This window comes from Arachis ipaensis, chromosome B01 (assembly GCF_000816755.2).
Source record: "Arachis ipaensis cultivar K30076 chromosome B01, Araip1.1, whole genome shotgun sequence".
In the NCBI taxonomy this organism is placed as follows: domain Eukaryota; kingdom Viridiplantae; phylum Streptophyta; class Magnoliopsida; order Fabales; family Fabaceae; genus Arachis; species Arachis ipaensis.
The window spans coordinates 130,167,894-130,184,340 of record NC_029785.2 but is presented as its reverse complement, the minus strand read 5'-3'; the positions used below and the strand labels follow the sequence as shown (position 1 = coordinate 130,184,340).

At 39.0% G+C, this 16,447-nt stretch overlaps 3 protein-coding genes across 3 annotated transcripts; 2 read left to right on the top strand and 1 right to left on the bottom strand.

Moving 5' to 3' along the window:
* On the top strand, positions 1,325-3,407 carry LOC110267045 (serine carboxypeptidase-like 31). The gene is made up of 6 exons (XM_021112168.1): positions 1,325-1,678; positions 1,836-1,845; positions 1,950-2,135; positions 2,208-2,411; positions 2,508-3,089; positions 3,293-3,407. The coding sequence occupies exons 1-5, from the start codon at positions 1,325-1,327 to the stop codon at positions 2,636-2,638; spliced, it is 885 nt and encodes a 294-aa protein (XP_020967827.1). The 3' UTR covers positions 2,639-3,089; positions 3,293-3,407.
* Positions 11,630-12,825, bottom strand: LOC107614224 (protein MAIN-LIKE 1-like). Its single transcript, XM_016316453.1, has 4 exons — positions 12,467-12,825; positions 12,282-12,369; positions 12,101-12,184; positions 11,630-12,058 (listed from the first exon to the last, which is right to left on the bottom strand). Exons 1-4 carry the CDS (start codon positions 12,823-12,825, stop codon positions 11,630-11,632), a joined length of 960 nt encoding a protein of 319 aa, XP_016171939.1.
* On the top strand, positions 14,691-16,447 carry LOC107614218 (uncharacterized protein DDB_G0271670). The gene is given in 2 exon segments (XM_016316446.2): positions 14,691-15,687; positions 15,690-16,447. Coding segments are annotated over 2 exon segments (1,191 nt in total). The 5' UTR covers positions 14,691-14,855; the 3' UTR covers positions 16,049-16,447.

Genomic DNA, 16,447 nt, shown 5'->3' with positions numbered 1-16,447 from the left:
ATCTTTTATTTTTACATTTAAAAGTAATTGATAAATAATGAAAATATTTATATTTTATATTATAAAAAAATATACAGAAAAATTTAAACAAAATGTACAAACATTATTCACTACAAGAAACAGCGTAATTATCGACGCCAAAAATCGACGGTTAAGTTTTTTGTCGATATTTTTCGATGGCTTGCCGTTGATAAAATGAAAAATAGATGACCAGAAATAAAATATTAAAATCGACGACGATGTCGTCTATTATTTTGGTAACTTTCTAACCTTTAAATTCTATCGTCACATTATCGACAAAAGAGTGGTTAAAATTTTTTTTCTTTAAAATCGACGGACTAATTGTCTATTTTAATAATTAAAATATCGACATTTATTACTGTCTATAAATTTAGACGATAGAGATCTCTTTTCTAACTTGGATAAACAGTATAGATTTATTATATAAAATAGACGACTAGATGTTGATTTTTATTTTAACTAAAATCGACGGAAAGAGTCGTCGAGCTGTCGATTTTTATCATAAAAAAATATCACTCCCGCCTTTGGCTTCCCGCGTCCTTCGTTTCACTCATTTCCCCAAAATTTAACCCCAAACCTTCATAGAATCATAGTTCAGACTTCAGAGTGAGGCTTCTTCTTCTCCTTCATCGCCTAAGAATAGAGATCAGAGATGGAATCATAGTCACGTAGAGAGGCAGAGAGCAGAGCTTCTTCTTCTCCTTCATCGCCTAAGAATAGAGATCAGAGATGGAATCATAGTCACGTAGAGAGGTAGAGAGCAGAGCTTCTTCTTCTTCGACGCCTGAGAAAACCCGCCAGCCTCCGCCTGAACGCAGAGCATTGTCTTCTTCTCTCTATCACGCATTGTGATTTGTGAATTTGCATGTAAGTTCTTCTTCTTCCACAGACTCGTCGTTGCAATGTCTTTGCCGATCGTCGTCCCTGTGAGCCCGATGCTAGAGCATGTCGCCATTGCAGCTTGTTGTAAGTTCCTCCCTGTCTTTCTTTGATTGTTATATTTATTTTTGCAATTTTTGTATCTACTATTTTTATCATGAAATTCTGAATTTGCGTTTGTTAAACCTAATTAGCATAATCAATTCATCACATTACTTCAGCTTAACTAGTTTGTCACAATTTTACAATGTGATTAGATAAAATAAAATTTAAAAGAAAGAGTATTGCGGTTCTTGTGATAATCTTGAATTTGTTTTCCGACCAAAATCATAATAATAAAATCTTGAATTTGTTTATCAAAGAAAATAGTTATTATTTCTATTACAAATCAAATAAATCATTGTTTATTTTTATAAAAATCCATATGCCTTTACAAATACATGGTGGCAGATTAGCGTACGACGAAGAGTATTGCGGTTCTTGTTATGGTGCTGATGGCAATTGTTATAATTCTTGTGAAGAAGTTCAAGAAGCGTATAACAAAAAGGAATGGGCGTTGCCGGAGAACTTGGACTTGTTTGATCAGTGTCAAAGAGAAGGGTATGTTCAGAGGGTAAAGGATGAAGAAGGTGAAGGATGCAATATTCATGGATCTCTTCAAATTAATAAGGTTGCTGGAGATTTTCATTTTGCGATTGGGAAAAGTATTCTTAACCATTCAACTTCTTCATTTCTTGTTGATTTGCTTGCTTTACGAGATAATAATCATTTGGGAAAAGTATTCTTAACCATTTAACCTTCTGTGGATTATAGTAATAGACAAAGATATATGAAAGAAAATTTTGATCATTGAAACAGAGGGGTATTCTGCAACCTGCAGTTGTATTGCATTGTTTCACATTTGAATTAATTATTTTCTACTCTATTCCTTTCAGGGGCATTCTGGTAATCATTCATGGGCTTAACGAACACAGGTAGTCTACTATACTTTCTATTTTTTCTGATATATCCATTTTCAAGTGATTGTTATTTGTTAAGGCATTTGTAAGATGATAATAATAATAATAATAATGGTGATGTTGTGAGAGGCTTAACTGGCCAGCCTGCTGTGGATTTTGAGCACTATGCTGGCTATGTTACTGTGAATGAAACCAATGGAAGAGCACTCTTTTACTGGTTCTTTGAGGCCATTACCAACCCAGATGATAAGCCTTTGGTCCTATGGCTTAATGGAGGTAATTAATCATAATCATAATATAATTAAAATCATGATGATGTGTTTAATTAATTGAATTTGTTGCATGCAGGACCTGGATGTTCTTTTGTGGGATATGGAGCAACACAAGAGATTGGTCCATTTTTAGTGGACTCTGATGGGCAGGGACTCAAATTTAATAACTTGTCTTGGAACCAAGAAGCCAACATCTTATTCCTGGAATCTCCTGTTGGAGTTGGCTTTTCCTACTCAAACACAACTAGTAATTATGATCAATTGGGTGATCAAATGACAGGTCCATTACTTTAAACTTAACATAATTAATACTATTTGATTTGTTACATGCAAACACATGCATGCATATCTTTGATTTGTAACTTGTTTGTAACAGCTAATGATGCTTACACTTTTCTCCACAACTGGTTCCTCAAGTTCCCATCATATAGAACAAGGACTTTTTACATAGCAGGGGAGAGTTATGCAGGTATTTATTCTATATATTCATTCATTCCTGCATCTTAGTTATTTGTTAAGCATCTATGTGGAGCCAACAATTCTTTTCTTGCTTTATTCACTCTCAATTTACCCCTCTGTTATATATTTTGTTTCTATTTTTTGTCTTTTTAATATATCATGCCTCGGCAATGTTAGCAGTATGAATTGTGATCTTAAGCAGGAGCTTGACAAGTTGAGGAAAAGGTTCGAGTTGACAGAAGCAGAGAATGTTTATCTGAACAAGTCGATTGAGAGAATGGACAAAGAGTTGCATGAAGCCAAAGACACAAGTTTCTATTGAAGTCATCAAATTGAAAACTCAGAAAATCTGGTTAAGAAGAAAGAAGTAGAACTGTTAGCAATGGAGAAAAGGCTAAAGGCATCAGAGACATTAAACACCGAGTTCTGCAGAGCTATTGAGGAGCTGAAGATGGAACAAGAAGAATCAAGAATGATCAAAGAAGATATGGACAAAAAGGTATAAAAACACTTGAATTGAGTTAATTGATTGAAGAATAATAAGATTCTGTGAATAGTATTTGTTCATGTTATAGCTATTCCTAGCTCTCGAATGCTTAAAGTCCCTATCATCAATTGAAAAATTGTTAATTTAGAGCATTTGGTTTGTCTCCTTGTTTGCACTGTTCCTACTAATGTTTCTTATAATTTTGTTATCTTTAGGTGTGAGGATTATGCAATTTGCTTTTTGCTTTCAACCAGAATGGCATCACACAATTACATGGCAAGTGCCAAATCTGTATCTCTTTATTGTATAAGTTCAGGAGTTTCTCAATTTGCCATTGTTGCACTCTTTTGTAAAATCAATTTCGGACAGAAGCAATTCTCTACTTGCTGTTTCGGTTTCACTCAACTTTGTTTGATTGAGAAGTTCAGGTAAGTCAGTGGTGGCATTTTGATTATCCTTATGCTAGTTGATCATATGAATAATCTGGGAATATATGTGACAACTTTGAAGATTTGGAGGTTTTTACAGAGCCTGTTTCTAACCGTTTACACCGTTATCATCTACATTCCCTAAAGAAGTTTTCATACTGTGTAGTATCATTGTATCAACCATATATTACTAATAATCTAATATGATATTGTTGAGGTTTTTCTCTTTTTTTTAATACAACAATTGAAGTCAGATTTGATGAGATGTAAGTAGGAAGGAATGACCATGACGGCGTATTATGGGAAATTGAAAGTACTGTGGGATGAATTAGCATAGTGCGAGCAAATTCCAAAATACACGTGTGGTGGATGTAAGTGCGGGATTGGATCTCAACTTGAGAAGCGAAGGGAAGAAGAGAGGGTCAACCAATTTTTGATGGGCCTAGATGATGTGATTTATGAAATAGTGCGGTCAAATATTCTGGCAACCGATCATTTGCCATCACTGAATCGTGTGTATGCAATGCTAGTCCAAGACGAGAGAGTGAAGACGATGGCTAAAGCATCAGAAGAGAGAGGATTGGTTATGGGACTCACAATACAGGCAGGGAATAGGATGAAAGGACGAGGAGATCCTAGCTAAAAATCAACAATATGCTCTCACTGTGGCAAAAGTGGGCATGATGTTAAAGGATGCTTTCAGATTGTAGGATATCCAAAATGGTGGGGCGATGGACCAAGGAATGAAGGAAGAGACAGTGGCAAAGGCTACGGATGACAGGGCATGTGTACTCGAGGAATTCCAGTGTGTGCAAATGTGGCACACACTGATGGAAGTGGTAGGCATGCTACCAACATGGAAGACACGAGACATGAGATGTCAGGATTGACCAATGAACAATGGCAAGTATTGGTAGATATGATAAATAAGCAAACACCAAATGACTCCGAGAAAATGACTGGCAAGAGAACTTTTTATTTATGGATCATTGATAGTGGAGCTTCCAACCACATGACTGGAACCCTGAAAAATTTATGTGAAAAGAAAACTATATGCGGGTGTCTAGTAGGTTTACCGGATGAAGAGCAGGTGATAGTGCAAGCAAGGAACAGTGATACTTGAAGGAGGACTTGAATTGAAAAATGTTCTCTATGTACCTCATTTAAAATGCAACTTACTCTCAGTTTCTCAATTAACAGATGAAGAATACTGTCTAGTACAATTTACTGATAAATTTTGTGTCATACAGGACCGCACTTCGAGGACGCTGATTGGAGCGGGTGAGCGGAAGGATGGGCTCTATTGGTATCGTGGGCATACAAGATTCAAGCTTGTCATACCAGAACATAGAATCAACTAGCACTTTGGCATAAGAGACTAGGGCATCCATCATTTCAAATTGTACAAATGCTTCGTAATGTAAGTGGAAAATATACAGCCAATGAGATTTGTGAAATTTGTGAAAAATCTAAGCAAACAAGAGATAAGTTTTCTTTGAGTGACTATCAAGCTTCCAATATTTTTTATTTAATCCATTGTGACTTGTGGGGACCCTATAGAACTCCCTCCTCGTGTGGTGCTTCGTATTTCTTAACTATTGTGGATGATTGTTCACCAGCAGTTTGGATATATTTGTTGAAAAAAAAGGCTGAGGTATCAATCACATTGAAAAAAATTTTCACTTTTGTTGAACGCCAATATAAAAAATATGTTAAAATGGTGCGATCTGATAATGGAACGGAATTCATGTGTTTAAAACAATACTTCCTACAACAAGGCATTGTTCACCAATCATCATGTGTTAATACACCGCAACAAAATGAACGAGTGGAGCGCAAACATTGACATACTCTCAATGTTGCTAGATCATTACGTTTTCAAGGAAATCTTCCAATCCACTTTTGGGGAGAATGTGTCTTAACTGCTGGCTATTTAATTAATCGTACGCCATCCTCAGTACTGAAGGGCAAGACTCCGTATGAGGTTTTCCATGGAACAATTCTAAGTTATGAACACTTGCGGGTTTTTGGCTCTTTGTGTTATGCTCAAAATCAGAATAGGCAACGAGACAAATTTGCCAGCCATAGTCGAAAATGTGTATTTGTCGGGTATCCTTTTGGGCAAAAAGGATGGAAACTATTTGACTTGGAAAAAGAAGTTTTCTTTGTTTCTCGTGACGTTCATTTTGTTGAAGATGTGTTTTCCTTTAAAGCGGATTAGTTTTTGGAACCAAGGATTGAAGATATTGGACCTCTTGTGACAGAAATAATTATTGAAGAAGACACATACATCGAGACCAGTACTCCACACTTGAATGACTGTGCTGAGGACTCCCCTATTGAAGAACCTATTGACCAATAAGGGGGACATAAGCTCAATAAAGAGATTGAAGAGTACATCGCTGACGATGCATCGGAACCAAGTGTAGTAGAAACAACGCCGATTTCTTATCTATCACTAGTCACGATGGACGTTCCACTTGGTCGAGGTCACCACATGAAGACACCCTCAGTCAGGTTGTGCGATTTTGTCTTTGCTGCTACGATACTAATAGGCCTTACCGACCAACCTCCCTCTCTATCAAAATCCTCAGGTGTGTCCTATCCTATACAAAATTTTGTGAATTATAATTCCTTTTCCAAACAACACCGCAGTTTTCTTTCCTTTCTCCAGACAGAATGAGAGCCTTTATTTTTCTCTCAAGCAGTTAGAGATGAGCGTTGGCGTGAAGTGATGTCCCAAGAAATTTGTGCACTTCAACTCAATGACACTTGGAAGCTCACAACCCTTCCTCCAGGAAAGAAAGCACATGGGTGTAAGTGGATTTATAAAATTAAATACAACTCTGACGGAACAATAGAGAGGTTCAAAGCAAGACTGGTAATTTTGAAAAATAATCAAGTGAAAGGCTTGGATTACAATGAAACGTTTTCTCTAGTGGTAAAGATGGTAACAATTTGTACAACACTCACAATGGCAACAGCCCAGGATTGGAAACTCCACCAAATGGATATCCACAATGCATTTCTTCATGAGAACTTGATGAGGACGTTTATATGAAGCTTCTCCCTGGTTTTCAAGTGTCTCAACAAGGAATGGTTTGTAAACTTCAGAAATCTCTCTACGGACTACGATAAGCTCCACGATGCTAGTTTGCAAAACTTTCATTTACTCTCATTCGATATGCTTTCAAGCAATCCCCAAAGGACCATTCCTTGTTTAGCCTTCACTACAATAGCGTGCAATTGGTAGTTTTGCTATATGTTAATGACCTTGTAATTTCAGGAAATAATGGTGCTGCAATTCAACGTTTCAAAGAGTATTTACACACATGTTTTCACATGAAAGATTTTGGCCGGCTGAAATACTTCTTGGGAGTTGAGGTTGCCAGATCTCCGACTGAAATCTTTCTGTGCCAAAGAAAATATGCTTTGGACATAATCACTGAAACAGGACTTCTAGGTGCTAAGCCTGTAGCAATACCGTGCGAAGAGAATCATCGATTGGGGTCAGCTACAGGTTCTCTTTTATCCGATCCTAGCATATATCGTCAACTTGTTGGAAGACTGATTTATTTGTGTTTTACTCAGCCTGATATGGCCTACAGTGTTCACATATTGTCCCAGTTCATGCAAAATCCACGCATCGAACACTGGCAAGCTGCTTTGCGTGTTGTACGTTATTTAAAGGGACATCTTGGACAAGGAATTCTTCTCCCACGAGAGACTGATTTATGGCTCTATGGATGGTGTGACTCCGATTGGGCTAGTTGTCCACTCACTCGCAAGTCAATCACAGGCTGGTTCTTCCAGCTTGGTAACTCACCAATATCTTGGAAGACTCAGAAACAACAGACAGTGTCTGCCTCCTCTGTTGAGGCTGAATATCGTTCAATGGCTCAGATAACAAAAGAATTGAAGTGGATTAAAGATATACTCTTCTCTCTATACGTGCCTCATCATGCCTCCATTCGTCTCTATTACGACAGTCAAGCAACTCTTCACATTGCTAAAAATCTGGCTTTGCATGAACGCACAAAGCACATTGAAGTAGATTGTCATCTTGTTCGGGATGAGATCGTGCACCAACGCCTCCTTCCATCTTATGTTCTCACTCAAACTCAGTTGGCCAACCTTTTTTACTAAAGCTCTTGGTGCCAAAAAGTTTGAGGCAATATTGGTCAAGTTGGGCATTCAAGACTTGCATGTTCCAACTTGAGGGGGGTATTAATGGATAATTTAGATATACATAGAAATATTATATTAATAATATTTCTATAATTTAAGTATAAATACGGTACTCAAAGAGTACTCTCATGTGTATCTTTACTAGGATAGAAAATTATGCATTCTAATTTGTTAGGATCGTAAATTATGCTTTTTAAGATAGAAAATATTTGATATAGTTTCATATCAAAGGTTGTATATATATGTGTTCATGACTAATAGAAAAACAGGTTAAATTTTTTATAATATTTTTTGCCAATATTTTTTTTATACTGTTAGAAGTTAAATTTAATGTTTAAAATTTAAATTTTTGCACTTAAGATACAGAATATTAGTTAAATATTAATTAAAAATAATAAATTTTATTAATCATATAGCATTGCTTCTTTGTTATGCTAACTTGAGTTGGAAATATATTTTTTTTTGGTGAACTTTTAAAGTTGGTGAAAATTTTTTCATATAATGTAATATAATCTATTTTTCATAATTCAGTCATGTATAATTTAATATCATTGTGTATTTATTATTATCCGTCGTATTTGGGTGTTATTTGTATATTTCATAAAGCTTATATGCTAATCATTCATCAGTGACACTAATTGTATCTAATAAAGTTAATTATGTTAACTCCTGTTGCACTCCGCTTAATATAGTTGTATAGTATATGATTAATTAAAAGTTTTTATATTTAATTTCAAGTATGATAAAATATAACATTTATTTTTGTTAGTATATTATAAAATTTATTTAAAGGTGAACTACCGATATTTTATAATATGTTCTATATAATTTAAAAATTTCATTAGCATTTATCTAACAGTTTATTTTAAGTGTTTCAAATTACGAGATAAATTTTTATTTGTTGTTATAAATACAAATTAGATAATCAAATATGAAATATAAGAAGAACTTTACTACAAAAGGCTTTGAGATGTCACTCTACTTTAAAATTGAAAATAGTCACTATATCACTCTACCTCAAAATTGAAAATAGTCACTATTCCACACTTAATAATGGATGACATTTGATATTCATCTCAAAATTGGAGGATTTTTTTCCATAATAAATTATAAAAAATATTTATTTTCTCCAAAGCTAGTTTTAAGCTTTATTTACCGAAATACACTTTTTTTTTGGTAATTAGGATAAATTTGTCGTATTTTCCGGTGAACTCTATATAAATTATGGAGTTTGTCGTACCCCCGGCTACGACGAACTCTATGCTAAGTTTCTGCCATAAAGCTGAGTTCCCGACTTTGTTCTCCACAATCATTTTGGTTTTTGGTCATTTCTTTTTTTTTTTTTACAATGGCAAGAAATCCACTGTTTTCTATTCATTACAATGGAGAAATAGTGTATGATGAAAAAGGTTCTATCATTTTTAGATCAAACCAACCAATATTTACCCATCTGACAGCGAAAATCAACAGTTTAAAGTTGTTAAAGAATCTGATATTACTTTCCGTGGAGATGCAAAAGACAAAGAAAGTGAAAAAAATCTACTACAGATATCCAACCAAAATAAATGGTAGATTAATTTATAAAAGGTATGTCACAGGTGTGTTGTCTCTGCTGATGGTATATTTATTTGAACACGCTTGTGAGAAAAATTTTATGGTTTTTTGAATCAGGTATCGTCTGCGTGACGACGAGGACGTATGTCTTATACGTTCTTGGCACAACCGGTGGACAAATGTTCATCTGTTGGAGTTATTTGCGTTCCTTGTCGATTTGGGTGGCCGAGGATCGTCTGCGGATCTTGTCGATGATAGTCCGTTGAGTGAGCCTATTAGACAAAATATCAGACAAACGATGGTGGATCTGAATATGGCTCCTGAAGGTAGTCAAGAAGGGTCTAATGTTGAAGTCGGCAATGCTAAGTTGGATGACGGCGTTGAAAGTCATGAGGGTTCCGCTGTTAGGGATCCGATGATGGATCAGTATGAAGTTAACCCCGATGATGGATCAGTATGAAGTTAACCCCGATGATGGAGACGATGCCGAAGAAGAACCAACCGAAATTCCTGATGATGGTGATGAGGAAGAAGAGATGAACTATTACGGTGACACACAAATTGCTCTGACATAGCCCGCAATTTCGCAACCGTATGACCGCCCGGACCATTTCTCTAGGTTGAATCTCGATGCAATGACGTCCGATTGGTCCTTTACCCAGGGAAGCCCTGAAGATGATCCAAGGAATGAGTTCAAGGTTGGACAACATTTTCGGAACAAGGAAGAAGTCATGTTGGCTGTTAAGACGTATAGCATTAGGAGGGCTGTGGAGTACAAAATAATATACAGTGACCAGTGGCGGTATAATGCACAGTATATCCAGTTCGGACCCGGTTGTAATTGGAGCATACACATATCATATCGTCGTAAAGTAGAAAAGTGGGAGGTGAGGAGATACATTGGTCCTCACAAATGCATGCAAACTTCCATGGGGCAAGACCATCGTCGGTTGGATTCGAAAGTGATTTCTCAACACATTTTCACAATTATTAAAGCGGATCCAACAATAAGCATCAGGGTTCTGTAAGGAGGTGTAGAGAATCACTTCGGTTATAAGGCATCCTACAGAAAAGTTTGGTTCGTAAAACAGAGAGTGATTGCTAGCATATATAGGGATTGGGAGGAGTCATATAACGAGCTTTCTCGTTGGTTGTTCGCTATGCAAATGTACTTGCCTGGTAAGGATTACTCTGTTGTGGTTATATGTTATTAAGACAAGAACGGTATACCATATGCAATGCTTATTGAGAATTGGTTTGTAGGTACTTGGGTGCAACTTGTCACTCAGCCTTGGCCTGGTTCCGCCGATACCATCATGTTTCATCGGGTGTTTTGGAAGTTTCCACCATGCATTGAGGCTTTCAAGCATTGCAAGCCACTAATTTCCATTGATGGAATACACTTATATGGTAAATACGGTGGGACGCTGCTCATGGCCATAGCTTAGGATGGAAACGCAAACATTTTGCCTATTGCGCTTGCCGTGGTTGAGGGAGAGACAAAGGAGGCATGGTCGTTCTTTTTGTCGTATCTGCATCATCATGTGACTCCACAACCCGGTGTCTTAGTGATTTCAGACAGACACAAATCAATTGATGGTGCATTGAATGCCGATGATAGTTTATGAAAACCACCTCATGCTTTCCAGGCATTTTGTACGAGACACATTGCTGCCAACTTCATGACTCACTTCAAGAATAAGGATTTGAAGAAGGTTCCGATTAATGCAGCATATTCGAAGTCGCAGCGGGAGTTCGCTCATTATTTCGGGCATCTGAGGGGCGAGAATGAGGCATTATTCTAGGCACCCACCTGTGCCACAAGCAGGTGGTCGAATATCGCGATAGACTCGCCCGAGCTGAGGATCTGGGTCAGGCAGTGGAGTGCTCATCTGGTCCCTCAGTGCGGCATACTCTGCAATGGAGGACGACCCGCTGGAGGGATCATCAACATGTTGTGGATGGTATGCTGACTGAGGAGGAGACGTGTGCATCTGGGAGAATGGTTGTGCCTGCTATGACTGTGTCCCGATATCTGGCAACCCGCCATTACCCCCCGTCATCCAGTCAGGGACCAGTATCGTCACATCAAACATGTCCTGCGTGTCCAAGATGGGCTAGTAGTCCGTATGCTATCCGAGATCATCTGGGTTGAACGGCAGATGGATTTGGGTATCGATGTCAACATGTAGTGCCCGCTGCTCCTGCTGGCTAGTCCCGACATCCGGTCCCTCACCCTGGTGGCTGGAACCAGCGTAGAGTGATGTGACCCAGGGGGTATGAGGGACAAGTATCCTCTGGGCAAGGGTCCCGACAGAGTCCTAACTGTCTGGTCACCAACTCCCTCTGGCCCATGACCTGGGGGGCTGACTGGGTCTCTGTCTAGGTGAAGCTCGTCATCCCCTGCCTCTCTCGGCCTCCACCACGTCTGCCTCTGCCTCTCCCCCGTCCCCTACCTCTCCCTCTCCCAACGGCTGATCGTAACTCTGGAGCAGGTGGATGGTATATAGGTAGGTCCTCTGGCACCACCCTCGCCGGCACTAGGTGCTGGTCACCCTGACCAAACAATTCCGTGTGTGCCCACTGTAAGTACCAAGTCATATATAGTAGTGAAGGACGCAGGTCTATATGATGATGGATGTGCAGACGATGGTCGGCCCGCTGATCCCATAGCTCATGCCACCCCTCAAGCAAGTGCAAAAACCACTCGCCCCTTCCAACACGACCGTCCATCCTGTGCATGTTGTCGATGTCCAATGGCCTGTTCGGGATGTTCTGTAGGCCACCGAACTGCCGCACCACTCGGTCCACCTGATGCTACTCAACAATGGCAAAGCAAAGCAATGGGCATACAACCGCCACCGTGTGGTCAGCCTCAGCAATCGCATCAGGAACTATACCCTCCAGTTGTGGGTCGGCATACGGCGTCCACTCAACCTGTTTCCAAGACGCAAGTTGGTGTTAATATTTAATTTTCATATGCAAAACACATAATATAAAGTAAACAATTTAAACTTAAATATTTATGACTTACGTAGAGCATCCCAATCCCGTTCAGAATACGCCTGTAACGCCTAAGGCGGCCCTCGCCTCTGGCGTTGTCAGAGCGGTACTGAACCCACCTACAATTCCGCGGTAAAAGTTACATCACAGCTAAGTTATATTAAACAATTAATATAATAAATTAACAAAGGATTATTGCAGAAAATAAAAAAATACCTCTCAACCAGCGAAAATCGACGAGTATCAAATCCATCAGGTCCTAACAGGGGAATACAGTGGTAGGCCCAAGACAATAGCAGGCTGACGCAACCATTCAGGTTGCGCGCACCATGCTCCGTGGCACGACACATCTGGCGGTACATCCATGCCAATACAGCCGATCCCCACGACAACCTACCACATGCATCAAGGTCCTCCAGCAGGGGGAGCCACCTGATGTGCACCCGAGAGTCAGATGCATATGGGAACAGAATACCCCATATCAGCTGCATGATGTACCCTCTCGTGTACCTCAGGAGGTGCTCCTCAATGGCGTCCTGCTCCAGCTCTCCGAAGACAGTGTTAAGGAACCACATGAGCTTGACAGTTCACTTTGTCTGTGACTGTCTGTCATCCGCGCCGGGCATAACACCCAGTAACTGCTGACAAAAGTCCTCGATGCTCCGTCCCTGATGGTGCTGCTCCCAACTACCCATGCACCCGCTCATAGGATCACCATCGATCCTGAGTCTTAGCTGATACGCCACGTCCTGCAGTGTGACGGTCATCTCCCCGCATGCTAGATGAAAGGTGTGGGACTCAGGCCTCCACCTCTCTATCAACGCTGAGACAAGTGGCCAGTCATGCTCGAACTCAACCATATAGGCCACATACTCAAACCCGACTCGTCTGAGATATGGCCTAATCGCCTCCGGTGGCATCGTCATCAAATTCCGTCTGGTGCGCAAGATCCGAGGCGCCTACCAAACGGAAAGATAAATAATAAAAAAAACGTTATCTCTAAATAGCACAAGTTCACTCTTTATTAATTAGAGAGAGATAAACGACAACGATATTATCGTACCACACGATCAAGTCTGCCAGCAATGTGCTCGACCTGATCTAATCTGTAGAGGGTATCCTCGTATCCCAATAACTGTTGCTCCATCTAACCACACTCAATTTAAACAAAATAACATATACTTATCAATATTTGTTTCGCATGAACAGAATTTGTAAACAAACGTATTTGAAAATACTAGTTATCTACCTTACTTTCACTAAGGTACCCTAGGCAGCCCTAACCAATAACTCACTTAACCCTATATTCTAACTTAATTTTATTAAGATTTGGCTAACAACTTAAACCAATTTTTCTGACTAAACTAACTAAGAATAGACTAACCAATTCACATGTTAAAAACAATCAATAACTACTGAATAACATGAAATCAGTAAACAATAACTCTAATTATAATTAGCATGCAACCACTAACTAAGAAATAATAGGTAACTCTAACTAATCTAAAAAAAATTACTCCAACTAACATATTAATTACTAACCTCAAATTACTGATGCCGTGAATAACGGACTTCTCGAACGCCGGAATACAAAAAGGAGTAACAGAATAAAATTTAGAAGAAGATTTAGAAAGAAAAGGACAAAAGATAATGATCCCATTCTAAATATATAGTGCGCCGAACTTAGTATAGAGTTCGCCAGGAGTACGACGAATGAAAAAAATCCCAAAATTGGAGCTACATGCAAATGCAAAACTAACCGTTTTTACTTCACACATTTATGAATGTGGTAAGCAAGACAAATATTTAAAATGATTCCAATTTTAGAAAATCTCAATATGGTCATATAACATTTCTCATCTCCCTAAAGATATTATAGCGTAGATCAATTTAGAAACAAATTGTGACAAACATTTCTACACTTTTCATAATTTTTGAGCTATGTAATAACAAAAGTGGCGGTAATTCAGTAAAAATTTCATAAGAGAGAGGGAAATGTTTTAGGATTGCAAGAAGAATCTAGATAAATAGAGATTTTTGCTCTTGAAATTAAAAAAATAAAACGAAAGAAATAGCCTCTACAGATTCTGAAACAAAGAGATGTCTATCTTTCATAGATTCTTCTATTTGGGCCTACTTACTATTGGTTACTAGCTAGTGCAACATTACACGCATAATTTATAATTTTATATTTGAACAACCACCATTTATATTTTCTTCTTAATATTGTTTTTATCTCATTTTTTTCGATAATTATTTACTAAATTGTAAAATTTTTAAATTTTCAAATGAAATCAAAAGTAGCCATTTTTAATTAAACAAAAACTGAATAAATACAAAAGATAGATATGAAATTACATTTTTAAATTATAAAAAAAGTTAAAAAATGATCTCTGAATTTTGTTTTTTGTTTTAAAAAGTAGTTGTTATTTAGTAATAGTAATTTAGAAAGTATTAATGGGTTATAAGTGATGGGACATAATAGGGGGGTGTGGTGGAGTGTTTGAGTTTGAGTTGAATAGAATAGAATAGAATAGAATAGAGAGTGAGGGAGTGATCCACGTGGTTCTGAGAAGTCTCGAACCCTTCTTAGCTTGTTGTGTAGATGGCTGAAATCAAAGGAGGCGCCGACGACGACATGGCTGACGGTATGCAATGCACGGACCACCCTTACAGAACGAATCCCGGCGGAATCTGTGCCTTCTGCCTCCAAGACAAGCTCGGCAAGCTTCTCTCCTCTTCTTTCCCTCTCCCCATCCGCCCTTCTTCCTCTTCCTCTACCTCCTCCCCTTCCGACAACATTCCTCCCTCCACCTCCACCTCTACCTCCGCCTCCGCCGTACCTCCTCCCTCACTCTCTCTCTATCCTACTTCCTCCGCTAACACTACTCATTCTAGAAGGCCACGCCTTCCTTTTCTCTTGGTCAAGAAGAAGAAGAAGAAGCCCTCTCCCAGCTCCTCCGCTGCACCCTCTGACGCCGCCATTCTCAAGCGCAGCAAGTCCACCGCCACACCGAGAAGACCACGCTCTCTCCTCGACCCTGATGACTTACTCATCCACGATTTCACTCCCAGGAAGAGGAATCACGGCTTCTGGTCCTTTCTCTACCATTCTTCCAAGTCCTCCAAGAGCTTCAGGGACACCATATCGGAAACTTCCAAGCCAAAGGAAAATAGCAAGTGCTGCTCCGGTTCTTCTCTCATGGCCAGAAGGACCGACATTGTTGTTGTGGAAGAAGATAACACTCCCAACAGTAGCCACTCCACCGCTTCCTTTGAGCGCAAGGTTTCCAGATCCAGATCTGTTGGCTGTGGTAGCAGGAGCTTCTCCGGCGACTTCTTCGAGAGAATCTCCACCGGTTTTGGTGACTGCACTCTCCGCCGAGTGGAGTCTCACCGTGAAGGCAAGCACAAGCAGGGGTCGTCTTCTTCTTCCGCTGNGGCCTATTCAGCGGGTTCATGATGACGTCATCTTCATCTTCGTCGTCTTCTTCCTCTTACTGGGTCTCATCCTCTGCTGACGATAACAATAACAATAATAATGGGAATAATAAAGCGTCCTCTTCTTCTACTGCTGCTGTTGCAACATCACTCTCACACTCCCATGGCAGAGTCAGGAGTTGGGGTTGGGCGTTTGCGAGTCCTATGAGAGCTTTCAGCGCCAAACCCTCTTCTTCCAAAGAGAATCAGAATCGGAGGGATATTATTAGAGATGCAAATCACAATGATAATCATAATAAGAAGAATGCCACGCCAAACTTGTCTGCTATACCTTCATTGCTCACTGTCAGAAGCTGATGAAGAAAGAAATCCCATGTTAATTACTACTATTCATTTTGGTTTCCTTCATTACTTAATTAGTAATCTGATACTACTTTTCTCTTATAAATTTGGTGTTCATGAATAGTTGCAGCTGCTTGTAATGGAGGCGTAGTACTATGATCTCTCCGGTGGCAAAGTGAAATTGGAGAAGAATATCTCTGTCATCACATCACGTGGTTCGTCTTAATTTATGTTATTATGACTGTTGTACTTCTCCCTGTTGGATAATTTTCTTACTTTAGTAATTAGTATGCCCAAGACATGTAATTTTTATTTTTGAGGACAATTACTTTTCACATGCATACACATGTTTTGGAATCACCGTTGTAGAGCTTGTGTGCAATTTCAATAAAAATTGTTACTACTAAATACTAA

What these genes read in the sequence shown, in the direction of transcription:
- LOC110267045 (XM_021112168.1), top strand. Translation starts at nt 1,325, where the DNA reads ATGCCTTTACAAATACATGGTGGCAGATTAGCGTACGACGAAGAGTAT. An exon ending in GGTCCTATGGCTTAATGGAG is followed by an intron (nt 2,136 to 2,207) that starts GTAATTAATCAT and finishes TGTTGCATGCAG; the next exon opens with GACCTGGATGTTCTTTTGTG. An exon ending in ATTGGGTGATCAAATGACAG is followed by an intron (nt 2,412 to 2,507) that starts GTCCATTACTTT and finishes TGTTTGTAACAG; the next exon opens with CTAATGATGCTTACACTTTT.
- LOC107614224 (XM_016316453.1), bottom strand. Translation starts at nt 12,825, where the DNA reads ATGTGGTTCCTTAACACTGTCTTCGGAGAGCTGGAGCAGGACGCCATT. An exon ending in CGATTTTCGCTGGTTGAGAG is followed by an intron (nt 12,370 to 12,466) that starts GTATTTTTTTAT and finishes GCGGAATTGTAG; the next exon opens with GTGGGTTCAGTACCGCTCTG. An exon ending in ACGGGATTGGGATGCTCTAC is followed by an intron (nt 12,185 to 12,281) that starts GTAAGTCATAAA and finishes TCTTGGAAACAG; the next exon opens with GTTGAGTGGACGCCGTATGC.